At 34.4% G+C, this 21,856-nt stretch overlaps 1 protein-coding gene across 1 annotated transcript; it reads left to right on the plus strand.

Annotated features, from left to right (window-relative positions):
* The first annotated feature begins 757 nt into the window (after nucleotides 1-757).
* On the plus strand, nucleotides 758-19,937 carry TNFRSF19 (TNF receptor superfamily member 19). Its single transcript, XM_015817028.1, has 8 exons — nucleotides 758-824; nucleotides 1,771-1,881; nucleotides 3,441-3,619; nucleotides 5,310-5,395; nucleotides 14,400-14,564; nucleotides 17,787-17,912; nucleotides 18,553-18,655; nucleotides 19,531-19,937. Exons 1-8 carry the CDS (start codon nucleotides 759-761, stop codon nucleotides 19,889-19,891), a joined length of 1,197 nt encoding a protein of 398 aa, XP_015672514.1. The 5' UTR covers nucleotide 758; the 3' UTR covers nucleotides 19,892-19,937.
* The last annotated feature ends 1,919 nt before the right edge of the window (nucleotides 19,938-21,856 follow it).

Below are 21,856 nucleotides of genomic sequence, written 5' to 3' on the forward strand. Positions count from 1 at the left end.
GATGACATATTTGCTCATTAGCTCACATATCTAACCATATTATTACATGCATATGCTTAAGTCAATAAATAATTAAAAACCCATTAATTGCATACATCTATAAAGAGGGTTATAACTCTTCCTCTTTAGACTTGTCTTTGCCTCAGTAACTATTAGTATCTTCAATGAAGGTATGCTGGTCTCTGATTTAAACAAATTCAAAAATTTTCCTACAGGAGTTTTATTAGAGAGAGAGGATTTATCAGTAAGTTTACTTGAAATGCCTTTAATAGGTGGAAACCTAATGTTTAATCAAAGTTCTTTGAATTAGGAAATCAAAATGTCTTTGTTTATATCTTCATAAATTATATCATTCTTTCTCTAGTGGAGGTTAATCTGGTTTACTTGTAGTTGAAACTAAATTAGGAAATGTAATATGATGCTAGTTTGCAAAGTAGATAAGTTATTTTGTAAATGTTGTTATAGTTAATAGATTTTTAAGCAAGCACATTGACATTTTGGTCAATAATGTTTCCTCTTCATTCTTCTACTATTATTAAGAATTATGGGTTTGTCCATTCTTCTATTAGTAAATGCTTAGATAGCATTCTAATAGTGGTTATGAGAACTTTCTCATTGAAATTTCAAATCGGATATAAAATCCAGGCATAACATTATTACTGCCTATTATTTATTATGTATCATAGGCATGTGTACTTTATAACCTCAGGAATTAATTTTTTTCTTCTTTACAGGTCAGTTTCTTTCTTAAAGGAAAAATGCATACACAAAAGTTTGAGTGGCAGTATTTCATCTTTAGATTGCTGATACTTTTGATATATGTTGTAAGTAGATAAACATTTTTCTTATGTATTATATGTCATATTGGTAAATATTCTTGCACTCAAAAAACTAAATAATTAGGTAGTTGGTTTATGACTGCAAACCAGTATGTGAAGCACTATAAAGTTTGTATTATTTGTTTGTATTGTTTTCTTACACTGCAGCAAGGGAACTACTCTTTTATAAATGTTGACTTACTGACCAGATGTCATTATATACTATATCAGATTAATCTGATCAATATCAAGTTGTTTAACACAAGTTGGCATTAACCTAAAGACAGCTAAGTTAATATATATTTATCTTACTGTAATAATAGAACATCTGTCTATCCCCAGGTCCTTGGGAAGGACTTGATGGATTGAAAAAAGTGCCAGGTCCAATTTAAACATCTGGCTGACTGTGTGACAAATAGTAGTAATAATAATGGTGCATCTGGCTGACTGCAACAAACCATAATAACATTGTACTGGGATATTTACAAAAAATACTATTTGTCTGCAAGCAAGTACTGGTGGGACCAAAACATGACAAAGTAATAGAAAATGCAGAAGCTAAAATGTCATGGGACATCAGAATTCATAATACTGCAGAATTAACAACTGTTGATAAGAAAGACAAAAAACATGGTAATACCTGGACATTTCAGGAGAGAAGAGAAAGAACTGAAGAAAATCACAAAATACAAAAATCTGCAAATAAAAGTAAAATGACTATGGCAAAAGAAAGCAAAGACAGTGCCAATAGTACTTGCGTGCAATCTCAAAACATCTAGAGCACAACTTCAATACTATTGCCATTGACAGAAATTACATCAATCAGCAGTTCCAAGTACATTTCTGTTGCTATGTATTTTCTTGGGAGCAAATTCTGAGCATGTATAGGACTATTCTTCAAAGATTCATTCCTTTAATAACGTAATCTTAACAGCCTCCCTCTTGTTTGTAGTTAAATGTTATAATTTGTGAAACTGGAGAGTGCAGAGAGCAGGAGTACAGAGATCATGACGGAAACTGTATATTGTGTGAACAGTGTGGCCCTGGAATGGAATTATCTAAGGTATGTTCGTATAAAATTCTGAACATTATTCTCTTGATTTTTCAAATATGATATTACTAAATATATTTCTCTACTACACATAGCACTGAAAGAGCACTTATAAATTAACTATTTTGGAAGTTGCAATATTATTTACTAGAGAATTTTTTTTCATTCTTTTATTCATACATACATATTTTTTTATTTCTATGGCCGCCCATCTCACTTAAGCCAATGCAGGGCCACAGCATAGGCTAATTGTGCTCATGATGTCCCATAGAAATTAATGCACAGGTTGCTGCATTTTCCAGCAATTAAAGGCAGCCTCATTTAGTGTACATTGTAATAGGTGAGACATGATCATGCTTCTATTTCATTTAAGGCTGAAGCTGGACCAGCTGGTCATGGTTTCTATTTGCCAATTGAGTAGTACCTAGCAATCCAGGAGGATCTCCAGATCATGGGTCCTGTCTCTTAGTATCACTTCCTGGAAATACAATATATGAGTAGGTAGAGAATCTCAGTGGACAAACAACAACTCTATTTTGCTTGAGTTTAGTTTCACTTGTTTTGTCTCATTCAGATTCTAATTATCTTCAGATATCGAATCAAAACATTGACCACACTGTCAGACTGTGATGTACATTTGGATATGATCAACAATTTGCTGATATTGCACCCCATACTGATAGATGCTTCTCCCAGTGGCTTCATATAGGGTAAAAAGAACTGAGCCCTGTAGCACTGCATAAGTAACAGGACACCAGACTGATATTTCTTTCTCTATATTCAACCGGGTCTGCCTATATGATAATTGTCTAGCAATAGATTATTTTTATTTATTGTGCAAATTTATTTTCCCTTCTTGTAAACAGCTATTAGGAAGCATTTTTTAGAGAAACTAGGGTTATTTTAATATATTTTTTTAAGTTTTCCCACTTTTTTACTTGATAGAATTTTATGCTGCTATTATATTTTCTGATATTTTGTTTGGTTATGTACAATTGTCAAGTATTTTTATGTGAGCCCCCATATATTGCAGAATATTATATTATATTAAATTAGATATTTTGCACTACATTTAACATTATGTTTAATTCTATAGCTTTTTCTATTGTTTATATAAAATAATCATTGTAAGCATTTTTGTTGATCATATACTGTATACTTTCAGCTTAGCTCAACAAGTTTATATTAAAATTATTTTTCTGATGTTCATATAATTGCTTGAAGGACTTCATAGGCTAGCTTCTAAATTTTGATATTGTTGGCATAGTTTAAAAATGGACATGTCAGCAATTTCCATAAGATTATAATAATGTAGCAGTGGGAATCCACTGAGTCCCATTTTCATTCAAATACTAGAAGTTTTTCAGATAAAGTGGATAAGTTAGTATTTCTTATAAAAGTAAAGGAGATTATTAACAATGGACAGCACATTAGGAACTGCTGAGATGATTATTTTATCTCTAGAAAGTTTTTATTTTCAGAAATAATTACACTGAGACCTCGTTTCATCTTTGTCATTTCCCATTATTCATGTCTCTTAAGTGTCACAGTAGTGTTTGTTAATCCCACAGGAATGCGGTTTTGGATACGGCGAGGATGCCCAGTGCATGACATGCAGGCCAAACAGATTCAAAGAGGATCGGGGCTTTCAGAAATGCAAACAATGTTTGGACTGTGCTTCAGTAAATCGATTTCAGAAAAGCAATTGTTCTGCCATTAGCAATGCTGTTTGTGGAGACTGCTTGCCTGGGTAAGTTATAGAAGGAATTATGAAGAACTGTAAATAATTTATATTCTTGGTTTTAGCTGGCTCTACTACTTGAAATTGTTCAATTGCTTCTGTACTCTGCAGTGAAAACTTGCTTTAATTGTTTATATTGAGAGGACGGAATGTTTGTTGTTTCCAAATATTATGAATATTTATATTAATAGTAAATACATTTATTTTTTATTAAATGATGAAGTTTACATCATTATACAATTTAATTATACAACTGATGTTAATTGATATGTAAAATTGTCCACTGGATATTAAGTCTATTACATCAAAGTCTGCTAAATTAAGATTTTCCTCCTACCATCTCTTCCAGATGTGATAGGTGATTATGTACTGAAGCCTTGCTTTTAGGGCGTTCTAATGAAAAGCCCCAATCCAGCCTCTGGAGGCACGTGGAAGCGTCCCCAAGCTTCAGTTCCGTTCTCTGTTGCAGAGAACAGAGGCCTAAAGTACCATGAGATCACGCGAGATCAGTAGCGTGAGATCTCGCCCCACTGATCTCATGTAATCTTGCGTTACTTTAGGCCTCCATTCTCTGCGAAGGCACCAAAGGCCTGGAGCACCAAGAAAGCGAAGGATCTCGATCTTCGCAGGCTGAATATTGAAGGCCTGGTGCCTAGGGAGACCCAGGTGGGGGAGGGGAGGGAGGGAATAACTAGGGTGAATGTTGCAGAGCCACTGCAGTCACTCATAAGGGCGAACAACTACCATGGTGCTGCAATATTTGTAACTTTGGGACTTGCTCATAAGCACTAGGGGGTGCTCATCACGTAACTTTGAACGAGCGTTAAGTGAATGCTCGTAACTCGGGGATTACCTGTATGTGTAAAGGAGAGATAGAAATACCATAAGCTCTGTTTAGGTGGAAATGTGGAGATCTTAAAAATGGTCAAAGAAGAGTTGCTCACATAGCCTTCCCACCTCCCTGACCTCCCAGTGATGAGTTGGAAATTTGAAAACAGAATTAATTTATGTTGGTTTCAGTTTAACTATAACTCTCAACACGATCTAAGAGTCTAATGAATTAATTTTGCAGATCACATGAAGAATTGCACTAGCATTCAAGCAAATGCAAGTGTAGTTCCCCATCAGATTTCTAATTGAACAGATGAAAGGGCAGAAAGTAGCAGTGAGTAACAACAAGCTATAGTAAAACAAATGATGACAAAATAAAAGTTTCACCAAATTCACCTCAGGATAGTAGGCCAAAGGCTTGAATTTGTGGGGGCAGTGAATCTAAAAAACTGTTTTTTATTTCCCCCAGAATGTGCTGGGTTGCAGTGCTGGATTTCAATGTTATGATTGCCAAAATTTGGCACACTGTTTCCTGCCCTTTTTAGTTAGTTCTGTACAGTACTGTTCACCATATTTAAAAAGAATCTTCAAAAAACTTAGGAAAAAGGAAAATCTTGCCCATTCGTATGCATTTGATATAAATCTGCTCCTTTTTCATTAGTGCTGTGCTCACCACTGCCCTCAATTTTCTGTCCCATAAAGCATTAAATTGGTGTCCTAGCCCATCAGAAGAGTGTCACTACCTGAAACTCTTGCTTAATCTCACCTATTATTTCAATATCATTTTATTGATTTTTATTAGCATAATTCCATATTGAGCTGTTTTTTTCAGATATGAGAAATGTGATATTTGTCTTCTGTCTTCCAGATTTTATAGAAAGACAAAGCTTGGGGGCTTTCAGGATATGGAATGTATTCCTTGTGGTGATCCACCTCCTCCTTATGAACCACACTGTAAGTGCTTCTGATACTAAAATGTTAGAACATTCATGATATAAACTGCATTTTCCTGGTTACTATGAAAACCTGGATAGCCTGGATTGCTATCAGTAAGCAATGTGATCACATGATGTCATATTTTACCACTGTATCATTTAGCAACATCAGTCCCAATCCCCAACTGGTGTTATAGTTCCAGGACTACCTGTATGCCTATAATTATTCTCTGGAGAGCTACAATACATGTAATTCTGAAGAAGCTCCATCCACTTGTGGGATTTGTGAAGCCCCCTTAAAAAAACAGAGCTCCCCAATTCTTGTGAGAAGTACTACTTGCTAGAATAGCACAAGGCTTCCACAAGGCCAGCAATTTGTGCAAGAGAATTGAGCCTTGCGTCACATCAGCCAGGCTTCTCTGCAAAAAACAAAAAAAGATAAGATAGGTACTGCTTGGCCCTGAGTGAAGAGCAGTGTGAGTCCTGCAAGTCCTTTGGATTGCCAGGTGACTGTAAATGCCCTCCATGTGCTGGTCACTTTTGCTCCTTTGCCTGGCTGAATGGCCAACTTGAGAGCAGGATAAGGCCTGGGGTTCCCGAGGGACAGGATGGGATAGGCCTTGGGAGGCCTGGGACAGGTTGGCCTGGGCCTTCACTAGACCTTTAAGGGTCTGCCCCAGCCCTAAGGCACCTGATGCTCCACTTAACAACCTGCACATTAATGGCAGGCTCCATTATGGTCATAAGTTGAGTATTACTGTAATAGCTAATGGGTTACATAGTAAAACAAGAGGTGACAGGTTCAAGAGTTATGCAGTGCAAGGTGAAAGTTTCCTCCTACTGTTCCACATAATCTCTCTCATGAAGTGTTCAGCTGAGGTTATTGCTAATGCATCATGAATCTCCCATGGGTGTGTTATTTGGAACAGCTGACATACATATTGAGGGTTTTCCAGTTTGGGGGGTCAGCTCTTTATTGCACTATGCATAGTTCCCTATGCATCTGTCTGCTATAATAAGTGAGATATTTGCATGATATGGCATGGTTTTCATTTTGTGGCAGCTCTTAAGTCATACTATTTTTAAGCATAATGTAGTACTGTTACTATAATAGCCTGACTAATAGATGTAGGTACAGGAAATACATGAAAGAAGTGATTTTTATGGAAAATGAAGGAGCAAAATTAATGGAATCTACCCATATCTTTATTTAAAACAGGGTCCCCAACTCTGGGACACGGCTCACTACCGTGCCACAGCCTGTTCAGAACCGGATAGCGCAAACGGGCAAGTGCACACATGCAAAGCTCCATTTGTGCTTCGGAACCAGGCCTCACAAGCAGCAGCCGAGCGCATGAAGCTCACGCATGCTGTGGCCAAACACATCTGTGCGCAGCTCCATTTGCATGAGCAGCAGGCACTCACACTCATATGCGAAGTTCCATTTGTGCGAACAGTGGGCAGCACACATGCCACTTGCACAATCGGAGCTGTGCACACTTAAGCACACACCAGCCACTCACATGGAAGCATCTCCTCTCCCCCCGCACCCCCCCAAACCGCCAAGCTGGAAAGTTTGGGGGGGTGCTGATTTAAAACATTCTATTTACATAGTAAATAAGACTGACCAATTTGACATTATTTGTGTGTGATAGGTTAGGGACTGGCAATAAGGGTAATAAATTTTATGTCAATATAGTTTTTTGCTCAACAAAATGTGAAAGCCTTTTAAACAAACTGAGGAAGAGGTATATTAGGTATATAATAAGGTATATAAATAAATTAGGTATATAATAAGGTATATAAATAAATAAATAAATAAATGAAATAAATAAATAAATATTATTAGACTCACAAAACCTCAGTTTTAGCAGAAATGCATATTTTTAAGTGTTTAAATAATTGAAAGAGACATTTTAACAACTCGGTGAAGAGAGGAATATTGTGACAAATAACTTTGCTAATTGGGAGAGTAAAACAGTAGCTCTTCAAACTGAAGGATTTAATGAAAGATCCCATATGGATAACAACAATCAGGACTTAGTAATATGAAACTTATTGCTGTTCTCATCAAGTAGAAATATGTTGCTTGAAGATTTCCCTACATCTGTAGGTAATTATGTGTATTGCTGAATACTGATATTAAGCTGTTTTTATAATACTTTAATACTAGGTGAATTGCCTCACAAATTAACTAATTTATTCCAGTTTTTTGAAACTTTAGCATATTGTAAATAAAACTGTCACAATAATTATGTGGACAAAATTCTAAACGTTTAATAAGCATGTTCAATTTCTTAGAACTTCTCCAAATAAAATATGTACACTGATACACTATATTAAGTGTGTTTTGGCAAATTACTGTTTTTCTCTTGAATGCTAAATTGGCTCTATAAACTGCCCAGGCTAAAATCCTATGATCATATAATGTGATAGCAACATTAATAACGATCAGAGAATGTTGATAGCAGTTGATTATTACCTAGCTAGCTATAAATTTCAGGGCTGCTTTAATCTATTCTCCATCAGTAGACCTTTTAAAACAGAGTTATGGTTTAAATATTTACTCATGAAAAAGCTGGTTGTGGATTGTAAAAAGACCATCAGAAAGTTAAAAAGTTTTTTTAAAAGGGGAATAAAAAGCAAAAGAAGAGAAATCATTCTTGAGTAAACATTTATGATAAACACTGAATTCTGCATTATTCAGTAATAGCAAATAATGCTGTTGCATATGTTGAAATGGAATCAAGAACAAATAAATCTGCAGAAATTAAATGAAGCACTTCTGAATACTGTATTCTGGATATAATGTACTGGATTTTCAGAAATTTGAAGGCCTGGAAAAAAAAGCATGTAAATAAATTTTAGTTATAGATTTAGAATAAAAAAGTAAAATATATGAATCAGCATGAAGTACAGGTAGTCCTTGAATTATGATCACAATTAGGATCGGAACTTCCATCACTAAGTTAAGTGGTTGTTAAGTAAGTCATGGCCAATTTTAGAATCTTTTTTATTACATTCATTAAGCAAATCACTGTGGTGATTAAGTGAATCAAATGGTCAATAGACAAAACTGGCTTCCCTGATTGACTTTGCTTGTCAGAAGCCAACTGGGAAGGTCACAAATGGCAATTATATGATCCTGGGACGCTGTAACCATTATAAATACATGCTGATTGCCAAGCAGCCAAATGTAGATTATGTGATCATGGGAAAGATGCAACAATTGTGAGGACCATTGGTAAATCACTTTTTTCAATGCTGTCATAACTTTAAATGGTTGCTAAACGAATGGTTGTAAGTTGAGGACTACCTGTATATTTACGATTACTATTTCAGGAGAATAATAAGTTTTAGCTCTTGTGAAAATGCAATTTAAATCACTGCTAAGACTTTTTATTTTTTATTTTATTTGCCTCAACAAATTTTACAAAAAACAATAAAACAGAAAATACTTTAAATTCTGAATCAGCAACTAACTTAAAAAAATACCAAAACAACAAAAGGGAAACTAATTATACTGTATATATCACATATTCATCAACTGTCAAACTAGTTTCTAATACTATATTTAAAAAAAACATGACTCTTTAACATTATCAAATATAACATTTATGCCAAAACAGCACATATTGAGTCTTTTTTATCACTAGATAAAGTAGCTAGATGAAATATGGAAAATGTATTTCTACATTTGGAAGATGCATACGCCTAAAAACAGCCTTTCAAGAATGGAGTAGTTATTTTAAATCAGGAGGATTCATAATAAGATTTAAAGTAATTTTCCATTTACATTTTGTCTCAATAGTAATTTGTCTTCTTCATGTCCAGACAAAGTGGTAATGCCTAGAGTAGACTGTCTGGTCCCTCAGAGCCAATAGGCAGAAAGATAGTTCAAGGGATATTACAGACGAAATACTGTACTGCACTTGTATAATAAATACAAATTTATTAAAAACATAACTATTTTTCTACTCTTTATAACAGAGAATCTAAAACTGTGATATTGAAGGCATTCTCATATTACTTTTAACCTCGCGTACGGCTATAGAGGCAGATGCCAACTCAGTATACACTAAGATATTGATTAAAGGAATTGAACTGCTTCTTTGCTGACCATAATTTGGCCCTTAAACATTTGTTTAATAAATTCTGTTCCAGGATCTTCTTATGTTCCCTCTGTTCCTGGTTTTATTTTTCAAGGAAATGGGATGGGAATCGTTATTTCATTTTTTTACCACAAATATTGATTGCAGTATATTATATGAAACAAAACAAGTTTCTAGACATACTTAATGAACTGTGTCTCGGTATTGATTATACCAGCATTTCTTTTATGAAGTCCTGGTTCACCCCTGGCCAGTTTTTTTAAAATATCAAAATTAGTTTATTCTCTACACAAAAAAATGACATTTGGGCATATTCAGCAAGACTAACCTTTTAAAAGCTGTATTTTTAAACTGTTGACTCCAGTAGTCAAATATACTTTTTACTTACCTTATTGCTATCCAGGCTCATAAGTTGGAGATACCCTCCTATGGTTGAACTTGCTAGCTAATTTAAGAGATATTGTTTAATCAATCTCTGCTTATAATTTATTTTAAGATGCTTCTTGGTGGTTTTTTTTCTTTAACTGGGCGTCCTTTCTGAACAAACACCTAATGAGTAAAACTCAGGGTTCATTATTCCATTACACAAATCAAATATTTTGCATTTTTAGCATTTGTTTATCAACTATAGAAAAGTTGGTGTAGAGAAAAAATAATGCTCTTTCTCCAGTACAGGAGATGGAGAATCCACCGATGGGTTTTCTCTGTTTATCAACTATAGAAAAGTTGGTGTAGAGAAAAAATAATGCTCTTTTTAATCAAGTCATAAGATAGATCATTTTTATTATTTCTGTTTTGAGTTTGCATTTACTTTTTATAAGTTGTCTTGGAACGCACCAATCTCTGATCAGCTGTTCTGCAGCTAGCAGTATGGCAGTGGCAATGAAGCTGGCATATAGCCATACTGGCCATGTGACCACAGAAATTATCTTCAGACAATGCTGGCTCCCTCAGCCAAGAAACGGAGATGAGCACTGCATCCTAGTCCGATACAACTGGACAGGAAAACCTTTACCTTTAAGTTCCATGGGAATATTCACCTGTTTTTTCTCCCTTTCTACCTGCCTAGTTATGCTGAATGGTTATAAAGCAAGTATGTTTTGTGTGGGCCTCCTGTTCTCTCTTGAAAAATCATGGAGCTGCACTTCCTTGTTAAATAATAATAATAATAATAATAATAATAATAATAAAAATAAATAAATAAATAAAAAAATAAAAAAGTTGGAAGGGACCTTGTAGGTCATCGAGTCCAACCCCCTGCCCAGGCAGGAACCCTACACCATTTCAGACAAACGGCTGTCCAGTCTCTTCTTAAAAACTTCCAGTGTTGGAGCATTCACCACTTCTGGAGGCAGGTTGTTCCATTGGTTAATTGTTCTAACTGTCAGGAAGTTTCTCCTTAGTCGATTCAACGAAGAGAGGAACTAGTCAAAGGTGGGCAACGAAGAGCAGGACGGAAGTCCTGTTCAATTTACCCCTACACTCTATGACACTCTAAAGAATAAGGAATGTCAATGGATAACACGTGTAGACGTGGTCACACACGTGTGGTGACTTCCTTCTCGACTTGTGGTATGTTTCTGTCTAACATATTTATTAGAGACAAGTTAAGCTTTATTCTCTGGAGAGAGGAAAGAAAGTGTTAATTTCAGCCATGAGATTTGATAATTTCAGTATTTCTCTTAACCAGTTTTTTTTTACACAAGTTAATACTAGAACCAGTCTTTCATCTTTTGAGTCAATCCCATAATTAGGATCCTTCTTTGCCAAGGGCTGAATGAGTGTTTATTTTACATATAGGATGTCTGCAAGATATTTAACTTAATCATTACTTTTTATTAACAAAGAAATAGCTGCTTAGTTATCAGATTTAAGTGAACTTGAAATTCCTGAGAGGGAATGGTGTATAGATAATGATTAACTTATACTGAATGGATTCTCTTATATATTTATTAAAACAGCTAACTCTTAAGGACAGTGAAAGCATTTACACCTGATATTAATTACTAACTAAACATTTGGCTACAGCTCATTAAACTACTAGATTACAGGAATGTGATCTGTATATGCTTTGGTGGCCTTATTAGTTTTGCTCAGAATTTATTGACACACAAAATTTGTTAACAGATAATGAAAATAGACTTCAGTAATTCATTTTTGTTCCATTTGAGAAAATAGAATACTTTTTAAAAAAACCCATTCTACTCAAGATGTAAACAATCAAGTAATTTAGGTTATAACCAGAAGATCAATTTATAAGCGATAACAAGCATTGCTTACATTCCTTATGTCCTCACCTCCCAGAAAATTAGATAAAGGATGAAATATTGTTTATCATATTTGCATTTAAGTGTACTCTTCCTTTTCTGCTGTGTTGGCCATTCAATATGCCACTGTGTTGATTGTGCACACAATAAAAGTGAAACTTACAACCCATTTCTTGAACTAGTGTAACAAACAGAGCAATCTGAAAGGCTCTGTAGATGAACAAACTTCTAGCAATAGAGGAATAAATTAAAATAGAAGGTATTTGGAATATATGAATGTACCATAGTGGGGTAAATTGCCTTTTCAGAAATAATAAGGGGGCAAGAAAAGAAAACACTGTGCTAGTGGCTACAGGACAAAAGAGTGGGCCCAGAATATTTTGTATTTAGCATTCAATGTCTATCGAATGACATGAAATGACAGTTGAAAACCTATCAAATAAGCAAAAGCTCCATTGTGGGATTGCCACAGTTGATAGCCGATGTAAAGTCAGTAAATAGTCAGTTGCCAAGCATCTGAATTTTGATCATGTGACCATGGGGATGCTACAATGATCGTAAGTATGAAAAATAAGTCACTTTTTTTCAGTGCTGTTGTAATTTTGGTCACTAAATGAACTGTTTGTTTTCTCCAAATATAAAACTTTATTCTCCCCCATGTAAAGTGATAGTAAGTAAATAGGAGAGAGCATAATGAAAACTGTTTGATTTTTTTTCTACTAAATATATTTTGGAAATTTGAAGTAACATTATTTACATGTTAGAGCAGCCTTTGCCTTCCAGATTCATTAGACTTCAGCTGCTATAATGCAATTGGAGTCCAACATATCTAGGTCCCAGATTAAAGAAATATTGTTGAAATGTATGGAGATACTTTGTCAGTGTTTGGTCTTTTAACTGGCCATTATGTCTTTACATATAATTTTTCAGCAAATTATACGCTTTTAGTTTTGTCTAGACCAACTTGTGGTAATAGATTTAACATTTTTCAGAAGCTAATAAGTTGGAACAGTTTCTTTTAATCTTTTATTACATTAAATATTTGTGGATGTTTGTAGATGAAGCCAGTGATTTTTATGCAATTCCATAAATATGGCAATCTATAGTTGTTGAATAATCAATTGTAGCGTTATAAGCATTAAATGCTTTATATCATTTGTTGCATTAGATATACTGTACATTCTTTGGGGGGGTTTTTGGATTACAGACAGATTATACTTTTTTCTCAGATAAACAGGTTTTGTAGATTTCTGTAATTTTAAAAAAACATATTTGAGTACAGATAATTATAATCTATAGATGTTCATAATTCCTAAAGAATGCATATAGTGATAGGCTCTGCCTTTGCATTTTGTTTACTATAATGTGTAGAAAGCCATTGTATGCATGTATTATATAAAAAACATATATAGTATAGACCCATTTTGAGATAGCTCCCATATTTCTTGGCCTATACCAGGGGTAGGCAACCTTGGTTCTTTTATGACTCGTGGACTTCAACTCCCAGAATTCCTGAGCCAGTATGGCTGGCTCAGGAATTTTGGGAGTTGAAGTCCATGAGTCATAAAAGAGTCAAGATTGCCTATCCCTGGCCTATACAAACATTTAATGTATCCCCATTAATGATAAACAAGGCTAATCAGACAAAAAATAAGGTTCCCAAAATATTTTAAAAAGTCTTTAATGTATTATTAAATTTTCCTAACTGTTACGTATTTGATATACAATATTTGGGGAAATTGGTGAAAATTGCTTCTCTTTTCATAAGACTAGTTAATTACTATAGTACCACTTCTTGGAAGACTGGATTTTATCCATTGTATTTAATATACCTTCAGTTGATACTTGTTGACTCTGTTTTTAATGAATTTTGGACAGATTGAGCAGTAGATAGATTCTTTGACCTTGTTTAAATGGTCTCAGAGCATAGCATAAAATTAATGGAGGAGCTTATTGGTGTCCCTTTGATGATATTAATAGGTCTGGATTGCTGTTCTTTATCCACTTATGAAACAGTAATAGAAAACAATTTCACCTGATACTCCGTATAAGAATTAGTTTCAATAAACATGTTTACAGTATATAGCTTGCTGGCAAAATTACAATTTCACCATATCAAGCAGAGTATTCAGTTCTGGGCACTACAGTTATGATTATTATTTTTTTTAAGAGCAAAGAATAACAGTGGGGAGCATCAAGGGACTGGAAATTAACCGATATGAGAAGAGATTGAAGGAACTGGTTAGGATTTCCTTTGAGAAAAGATAACTGAGAGGAGATCAATAACATTCTTCAAATATCTGAATAGATGCCACAGAGAAGAAGGACAAGAGCTTTCTTCTGTCATCTCAAAGTGTAAAGTGTACAGAATAACAGTTTTATGTTACAAGACAACTCCATTTGAGTGTTAGGGAAAAGCATTTTGCTGTTAAGAGTAGTGAAATGGAATAATGGTAGTAATCACTAAGGATATTTTTCTTTGGTTTCATGCACTTAGTAGGGTTTGACTTCATTGGCCATTTCCAATTCTGTTTGTGCTGTGCAGTGAAAATTCTTTAAATAATTTATCTGTGCCTAAAAAGCTTTGAATTGTTGCTCTTCTCTGCCTATAATCAATAAAAGGTATGCTTTTATTTATATATAGGCACCACAAAAGTGAATTTGGTGAAAATCCCATCCACTGTTTCCAGTCCACGAGACACTGCACTCGCTGCTGTGATATGCAGTGCACTGGCAACTGTACTTTCAGCGCTCTTCATCCTGTGTGTTATCTATTGCAAGAGACAATTCATGGAAAAGAAGCCAAACTGTAAGTTTCTCTCCTCCTACCCCCACCACCACATTTACATTTACTGCTTACCCATGTCTCCTTTATGATGAGTTTTACCACCTAATAAATGTCTGTGCAAAAAAAAAAAAAGATTTATTTGAGCTTAACTAACTGTAAGTTAAGTGTAACCTGGAGTTGATTCAGTTTCCCGAATGTAATTTTGATCAATTACATCAAAGAGGATAAATACGTTTATGTGAATATATTGAATATATACTTGATCGATACCTGTCTTAATTTGCCTGGTATATTGTGAACCATTCAGAAGATCATACAAAAATACATCAAAAATTAATATCCCAAATTCATGTTGCAGTGTGAAAATTGTGAAAGTCAGAAGAAAGGTAGCAGTTAGCTACAGCTACTTTTCAAGCATTGCTATTCAGTTGTATTTAGGTTGTTTTTTGGGGGGGGAACAAATTTTATTGGTTTTTTAATTCTTAAGACAAAGTGCTCAAGACACACCGTGGTGCTGGGGTAATCAAACATCCAAAAACAAAACATATATACATAATTAATCAATACATCAAGTATTCCCTCTCTTTTTCCCTCAAATAGCATAGTATATTTAAAATAATCCAATTCTAGCTTAAATTTATTCAGCCTGGACCTGTTTTTAAAGCTTTATAAATTTACAATACCGTAATCAAATTAACTTTAAATAAAAACATTCAGGTATCCCTTCCAAATATGTTCTAGTTCCTTAATTTTATCATAAATCTTATTTATTTCTTCTTCCACTAATATCCCCTATTTAAAATAAAATATTGATCTATCCTATACATATCTAATCCATCCATCAATCAATCTTTTTAAGCTGACAGAATAATATCAGATCTTAAATCATTTCAATCCATTAGACAGAATTCAAATTTCATCCAGTTAATTATCATAACTAATAACATCCACGTTATCAACAAACATATCATCTTATTAAATTAACTCAATTAATTATTAATTCAATCCAGATCTAAAACATCTCTTCAATTTTCTTCATTCCATTACATAATAATTTTCATATAGATAAACCTCAATTTAATATATATATTCCATTAATCACCCATTTTTCTCTTACTTCTAACTCACAATCTTAGTCCTTAAATCAGTCCATAATTCTAGATTGCCTTTAATCTATTACATAGAAATATCTCCTTTTTAAGCTAAAATATTGATCTATACATATCTAATCCATCAATCAATCTCTTTAAGCTGACAAGATAATATCAAACCTTAAATCATTTCAATCCATTGGGCAGAATTCAAATTTCAACCAGTTAGTTATCATAGCTAATAACAACCATGTTATCAAACAAACAAATCATCTTATTAGATTAACATTCAAATAATTATTAATTCAATCCAAGTCTAATACATCTCTTCAATTTTCTTCCTTCCATTACATAGTAATTTTCATATAGATAAATCTATCATTCCAAAAGATACATTCTTAGTCAATTTAATATATATCTTCCATTAATCCATCAATTTTTCTCTTACTTCTAATTCATAATCTTAGTCCTTAAATCAATCCATAATTCTAGATTGCCTTTGATCCATTACATAAAATTTTAAATTTCACTTTTCAATCTTATTCTAGCCTTCTTCTTATGCCGGGCAGGTTTCCATAGCAGGGCTTCCCTTCCAGCTGACAAATCTCTCTTTGTTGCTTGTAATATCATTTGATTCGATGAAAACCATCTTGGCCTCTGCACTGGCCCTCTGTTTCTCTTATCCATAAAGCCTCGTTGCTTTAAAAGTTCAAATCTCAGTCTTTGCTTTTCTTGGTCCTCAAAGCCATAAGTGAACTGCTTATAAGGCAAAATAAATTTCTCTTTATTCTCAGTTAAGTCCTCTTCTTGTATAATCTGTTTTGTAAAATAGTCCGGTGTAATCTGAGAGTCAGTTTTGAAGTTTAAGGTAGAGATTCCGGCTCTTAATTCTGTAGTAAACTCTTTCATTGTAGCACATATTTCTTCTTTAGCCTCATAGATCTTTTCCAGTATAAATTTACAATTTAAATGTGAGTGCGGCTTCTCCATTTTAGCAATAGTTGAAGAGAAATCCTTTTTTTTCTTTTGGTGGAGGCTATAGCTAATAACAGTTGAAGAATATCCACCCCCACAATTCCCACAGCTAGATCAAGTTATCTTTTCTCTTGAAAAATAGTTTGAAGGCCAAAACCATCTCATCTCCAAATAGTCAACAATTACAATATTAACTTTTAACCAGTAGATGTCCTCAGTAAGCTAAGAAGTCTTTTTCAAATGCCATTTTTTTCCTTTTTTCTATTTTTTAAGGAAAGAGTGGAACAAGAAATACTCTTCCAATATAAGATAATAATACCGCTCCCCAAAAACAATTTTTTCTGTACCTCAATGTGAATAAAGATAGAGTATAGTCTTTAAAAAAATTTATTCTGTCCTTTTATACAATGCCTTTGTTCCCACGCATACAAAATCCGCTTTATCAAAACGGGGAGATAATTCCAACGAAGCTTTTACAGGCAAAAACAGCATAGGGTGAAGAGAGGAACAAAAGGGGTCTCACCCGGATCATTCGCGGTGGATCTATTACGCTTAGATGTAAGTGTGATTTTCGGCTGGTGCAGCAGGGTAATCGGCCATCTTGCAGGACGATCTTTGCTTCGTCGGCCCTAAGGAGATAGCTGGAGTCACGGGAGAAGCTGCCACCCTCCCATATATACCAGCAAGCCTCCTCCTCGGTGGTCGCCCTTCCAGGGCGACTTTCGACCCCCTAGGGGTCTACCAGCGAAGGAAAATCCGGACGGTGCGGAGACAAGTCTCCAGACACAACTGGCGTTGCCGCGTACCGGAACCGGAAGTCGTATTTAGATTTTTTTAGTAAGGAAATTATGGACAAGAAATAGATATATTATTCAGAATTATGGATTATTGTAAACCCTTAACAACAATTTAGGCTCTTGTGGGAACTTCAGATATCTTCTGTCAAGTATTTCTAATTGTTTTTCTTAATAATGAGGGTCAAGAATGTAGATCATGTTGAAATAGGCATAAAGCAACAAGATCCAAGAAAGTGGTTTAATTCATATTATGCAAAAACTTTTATAATAAGTGCTCTAAGTTAAATGACAGTGTAATGTTACCAGATATGTTTATAGAATAATTTAAATATAAATAAAATGGGTTAACACCCAGTGTCAATATCTCCTCTGTTCTAAAGGGTCTGTACAATCACAGGATGTTCATTATGAAGGTTCAGAACTTGCATGTTTTGATACATCACAGCTTAATATATATGAACATAAAACATGCTGCCAGGGCCAGCAAGATTCATTACAGATGTGTGGTAAGTATGATCTCAAATTAATTGCTGGGTTAGTCTAAGTAGGAGAAACATAGTGAAGCTGAAATTTGAATAAAGCATATAAAAGTAACTATGGATATGCAAGATGTTACACTAACATAGAGTCCATTAAACAATAGGGCTAGAGTGATAGAATTACTAGCATTTAGTAATATAAAGCAAATCAAAATTAAAAATATAACTATATAAATGTTTCTATGACTAAAACTTTATATGAAGGCTAAATGCAACACCACCATTGCAAAGGCTAAATGTGTTATGAAGATTTTGTGTAAGAGCAGATATGAGCCCTATGCTATGGCATTCTCAAACATATGATTGTTGTGTCGAACACAATCCCATACGATCATCCCTCACTTGCCCCTCTCTCCAAAGTGGGTGGATGATGGATTGTTTGACTAGGCATTAAATTCTAATGGGACCTAAACAACTCCTTTTGTTGTTGATATTTTCTTGTATAACAGAGAGGCGAGAGCCAGAGGCCAACAGCTGTTCTTCACTATGTGTTGACTATACACTATGGGATATGTGAACGAGCTCATAGTCTCAACAAGTATAAATTATTTGCATTTCTAGAAAAAATATGCACTTTGTTTCTTATTTAAGCTTTTCTTTTTTCAAGGCCCAGTGCACTTGATTCCATCATTATGCTGTGACGAGTCCTGTAGCTTTGAACATAGTTGTCATAGCTGTCCTTTTCACTCTCAGTCTACGCTTCATGAAAGGTACTTCAGGTTTTAAATTTCTGCCTTTTGCTAACTTTTCTACTGAATATTTATTTGTCCTTATTACATGATGCATTGGAGTATATTCTATAGAGTTTTCAGTCAAGGGAATAGACTTTTCTGACAGATTCAGTCACTAATTGGAAAGGGAAAGGGGACTGTGCAATATGCAGGCAAAAACCAATTTAAGTAAATGAGAGTTAGCCCATTTATCCCAGCAGAATAAATTGATGACTTTGAGCTATTGGACAGATGTTTAGTAGCAATTTCCAAAAAGTTAATTTTTATGACCATATCATATAACTTTCATTCAAAAGATAATCTAAATGAATTTGACTAGTTTTCATTGACAAAATTGTAAGACATAGGATTATACGCACACTACTTGAACACATACAAAATCTATTCATTTTATGCTTTGAAAATCTTGTGGGAATTCATTGTTGCTGTATGCATGCAGGATTATATATATTGATTTTAAAAGTAACACTACTGATAATTCAGGTTATATGCCTATTTCCTGATTTTCATGCTGAAAAATATGAGTAGTTTACTCATGGGAGTGATGCAGATATGTTATCTTAAAATAAGATTTATCTCTCATCTTTGTATTCTATCAAAGATAAGGGTATGTCTACTATGTGTGTCTTTTCTCTAACTATATTCTACTCTGTACTAGAAACTGTTGTTTTTAAAATGTTCAGTTCTGGTGCATTTTGATTAGTATTGAAAAGCATGATTTTGTTTTGCATATTTCCTGCATTTTGATCTTCTCTCCTTCCCCTGTCATTTGCAATAATTGTAACTGACAGCATGATGTAAAATGATATTAAAATGAATCTTTGTTTAATGACTTTTTTCTCAACTTTTTACAGGAATTCTAATTCTGTTGGAGAAATGATTCCAGCATTTCTTGGTTCTCTTTCACATTCCACTTGTGGAGATCTTTCAGATGCTTGGCCTCTCATCCAAAAACCAGGATATTGTGATAGTATTTCTTTCTCTGAATCATACCCTGAACTAGTGGGAGAAGATGAACATCTTTTCAGCCCCTTAGATATAGAAAGAGATGCTGTGGATTCAGATAACAAACAGGATTTAAATGTAGTCACATCTACAAAATCTCATTTTGGAAGCTTGACAGAATCACCTGAACTTTCCAGTATCACTGCTCCCTTAAATCAAGTTTTGGCTGCTGAAACATTCTCAGCAACAGAGTATGACAGAACAAACTGATAAACAGGTAAGCACAGTTATCTAGTAGATAGTTTAAATGAAACTGTTAAGCAGTATTGTCTGTAATAATTATTTTCTTGTTCAGTTAAATGGACATCACAAAGATCCTCTCCTTCATTAATTAATGAAGAAAAAAACAGAAAAGGTGATTTTTAAAACTACTTTTCTGGGTTTGTATTTTGTATAATTTATTTGTTACATTTATATCTTACTACAAATGACTGTCAGGAATTAACTTAACACGGGAAAAGAAGTCTAAAGTATCCATGGTAGGAGACTTCCGGTTTTGCACCCGCAGTGCATGGCCATGCGAAAGCGGACCTCCACTCCCCACAGCTAGTTTCTTCCTGCTTGGGGGACCCTAGATGGGTCTGAAGTTGCCCCGGAGAGGTGACCGTGAAGGAGGAGTACCCCGTTGATCACGAAGTGATGGCAATCACTTCGTTTGATCTGGGGAAAGCCCTCCGAACCCGACAGGAGAAAGGCTAGCGTGAGATCAGCGTCTAGCCCAAGCTGCTTGCAGCCGAAGTCCCAAAGCACGAACCTAAACATTGGTGAACAACATGCTTGGAATTGGTGAGAGTACTGATCTTCTTTCTTCTATTTACTATCTAAATCCTTGAAAAGATCCCCAAAGCAAGAAAACCTCCAGACGTGAAGGGAGGGACTATATCCCCATTCCCTTACAGATGGAAGCGGCGAATTAATATTAAAGGAAGGAAGAAATATATTAAAATTTGATTTAAAATACTTCAGTCTGGACAAATTTAGGAACTAAAAAACTGTCAAGATTATACCCTACAAATTTTTTGATGGAATTATACAAATATATAACAAAAATAACTTTTTGATTGAAAGAAAAACTGAAAAAAGAAATAACTGCTGACATCTAGTCTAGAACACTAACAGTAAGGACTCAGAAATTGGCAGAATGCCTAGAAACAAAGAAAAAGTTGTTCCTTTGAATTGCAAATAAACTTGAAGACAGCTGGGAATAAAGGAAAAGCCAGCTGTAAGATTAAAAATGTTTGAAAGGAAAAAAAAAACCCACCTGGACTTTTGCTTAAATCTAAGAACTGTTTATGGAAAAGAAAAACCTTGGCTTTTTGGGTAATCTTTTAGAGGAGAATCTGTAGGAAGGATTTAAAGTGGCTTTACATACTAAACTGTAATTTTGACTGACTGATAAATTGACTTTTGAATTAAAATATTGATGAAAGATTATTTGAAGGGGGGACACAACATGGATATCACATACGTATCAAAAAATGACAGGATGCCACATTGAATATTTTCTCCTGAAGGACGTAGCCTGGAAAATCAAGGGCCTCCAGAAGCAATACTTCAAGGCAAGATAAATACTTTCCAGGAGGAAATATATGTAAAGCTAGGACAAATACAAATGACAATAGACTCAAACCACAAGGAAATCCGAAACAACTTTGATGATTTAAATAAACATATTTCCAATCTAAATTTACAATTAAAAACACCCAGGAAATAACAACAAAGGGACAAATAAATCAGACAGCAGACTACAAATTAGAAGAGTATGATCAAATTGATGAAACAACAAAGGAAAAGAATTACAATTTGACACAAACAGGAAAAAAATCTTCAAGGTTCTGATATAACAAGAAAAATGGAATTATCAGGAGAACCATCAAAGTTTGGGAGACAGAAAGTATTTATCTTACTTACTTCCTCTTTTGTATTCCCAACAACATTTGTAAAAAAATACAGGAACTGCTGGGTAAGTGGATTACATCAACGTGGAAAATTACTCGGCAAAAGAAGAAGACCAGAGACAGATACAAGAGATTTGACTCGCCCGGAGGATAAACAGGGAAGAAGAAGAAGGAGAAGGAGGCTAATTGTCAGTTGTCCATAGTGTTTCTATTGGCTGCAGAAATGTTTGCCTCTCTGTATTTAGAGCTGTTCCAAATTTGTCATTGGGTTTTGGAT

This window comes from Protobothrops mucrosquamatus, unplaced genomic scaffold (assembly GCF_001527695.2).
Source record: "Protobothrops mucrosquamatus isolate PMUCROS unplaced genomic scaffold, P.Mucros_1.0 scaffold549, whole genome shotgun sequence".
NCBI classification, from domain to species: Eukaryota; Metazoa; Chordata; class Lepidosauria; order Squamata; family Viperidae; genus Protobothrops; species Protobothrops mucrosquamatus.

What these genes read in the sequence shown, in the direction of transcription:
- TNFRSF19 (XM_015817028.1), top strand. Translation starts at nt 759, where the DNA reads ATGCATACACAAAAGTTTGAGTGGCAGTATTTCATCTTTAGATTGCTG. An exon ending in TGATACTTTTGATATATGTT is followed by an intron (nt 825 to 1,770) that starts GTAAGTAGATAA and finishes TCTTGTTTGTAG; the next exon opens with TTAAATGTTATAATTTGTGA. An exon ending in AGATTCATTACAGATGTGTG is followed by an intron (nt 17,913 to 18,552) that starts GTAAGTATGATC and finishes TCTTTTTTCAAG; the next exon opens with GCCCAGTGCACTTGATTCCA.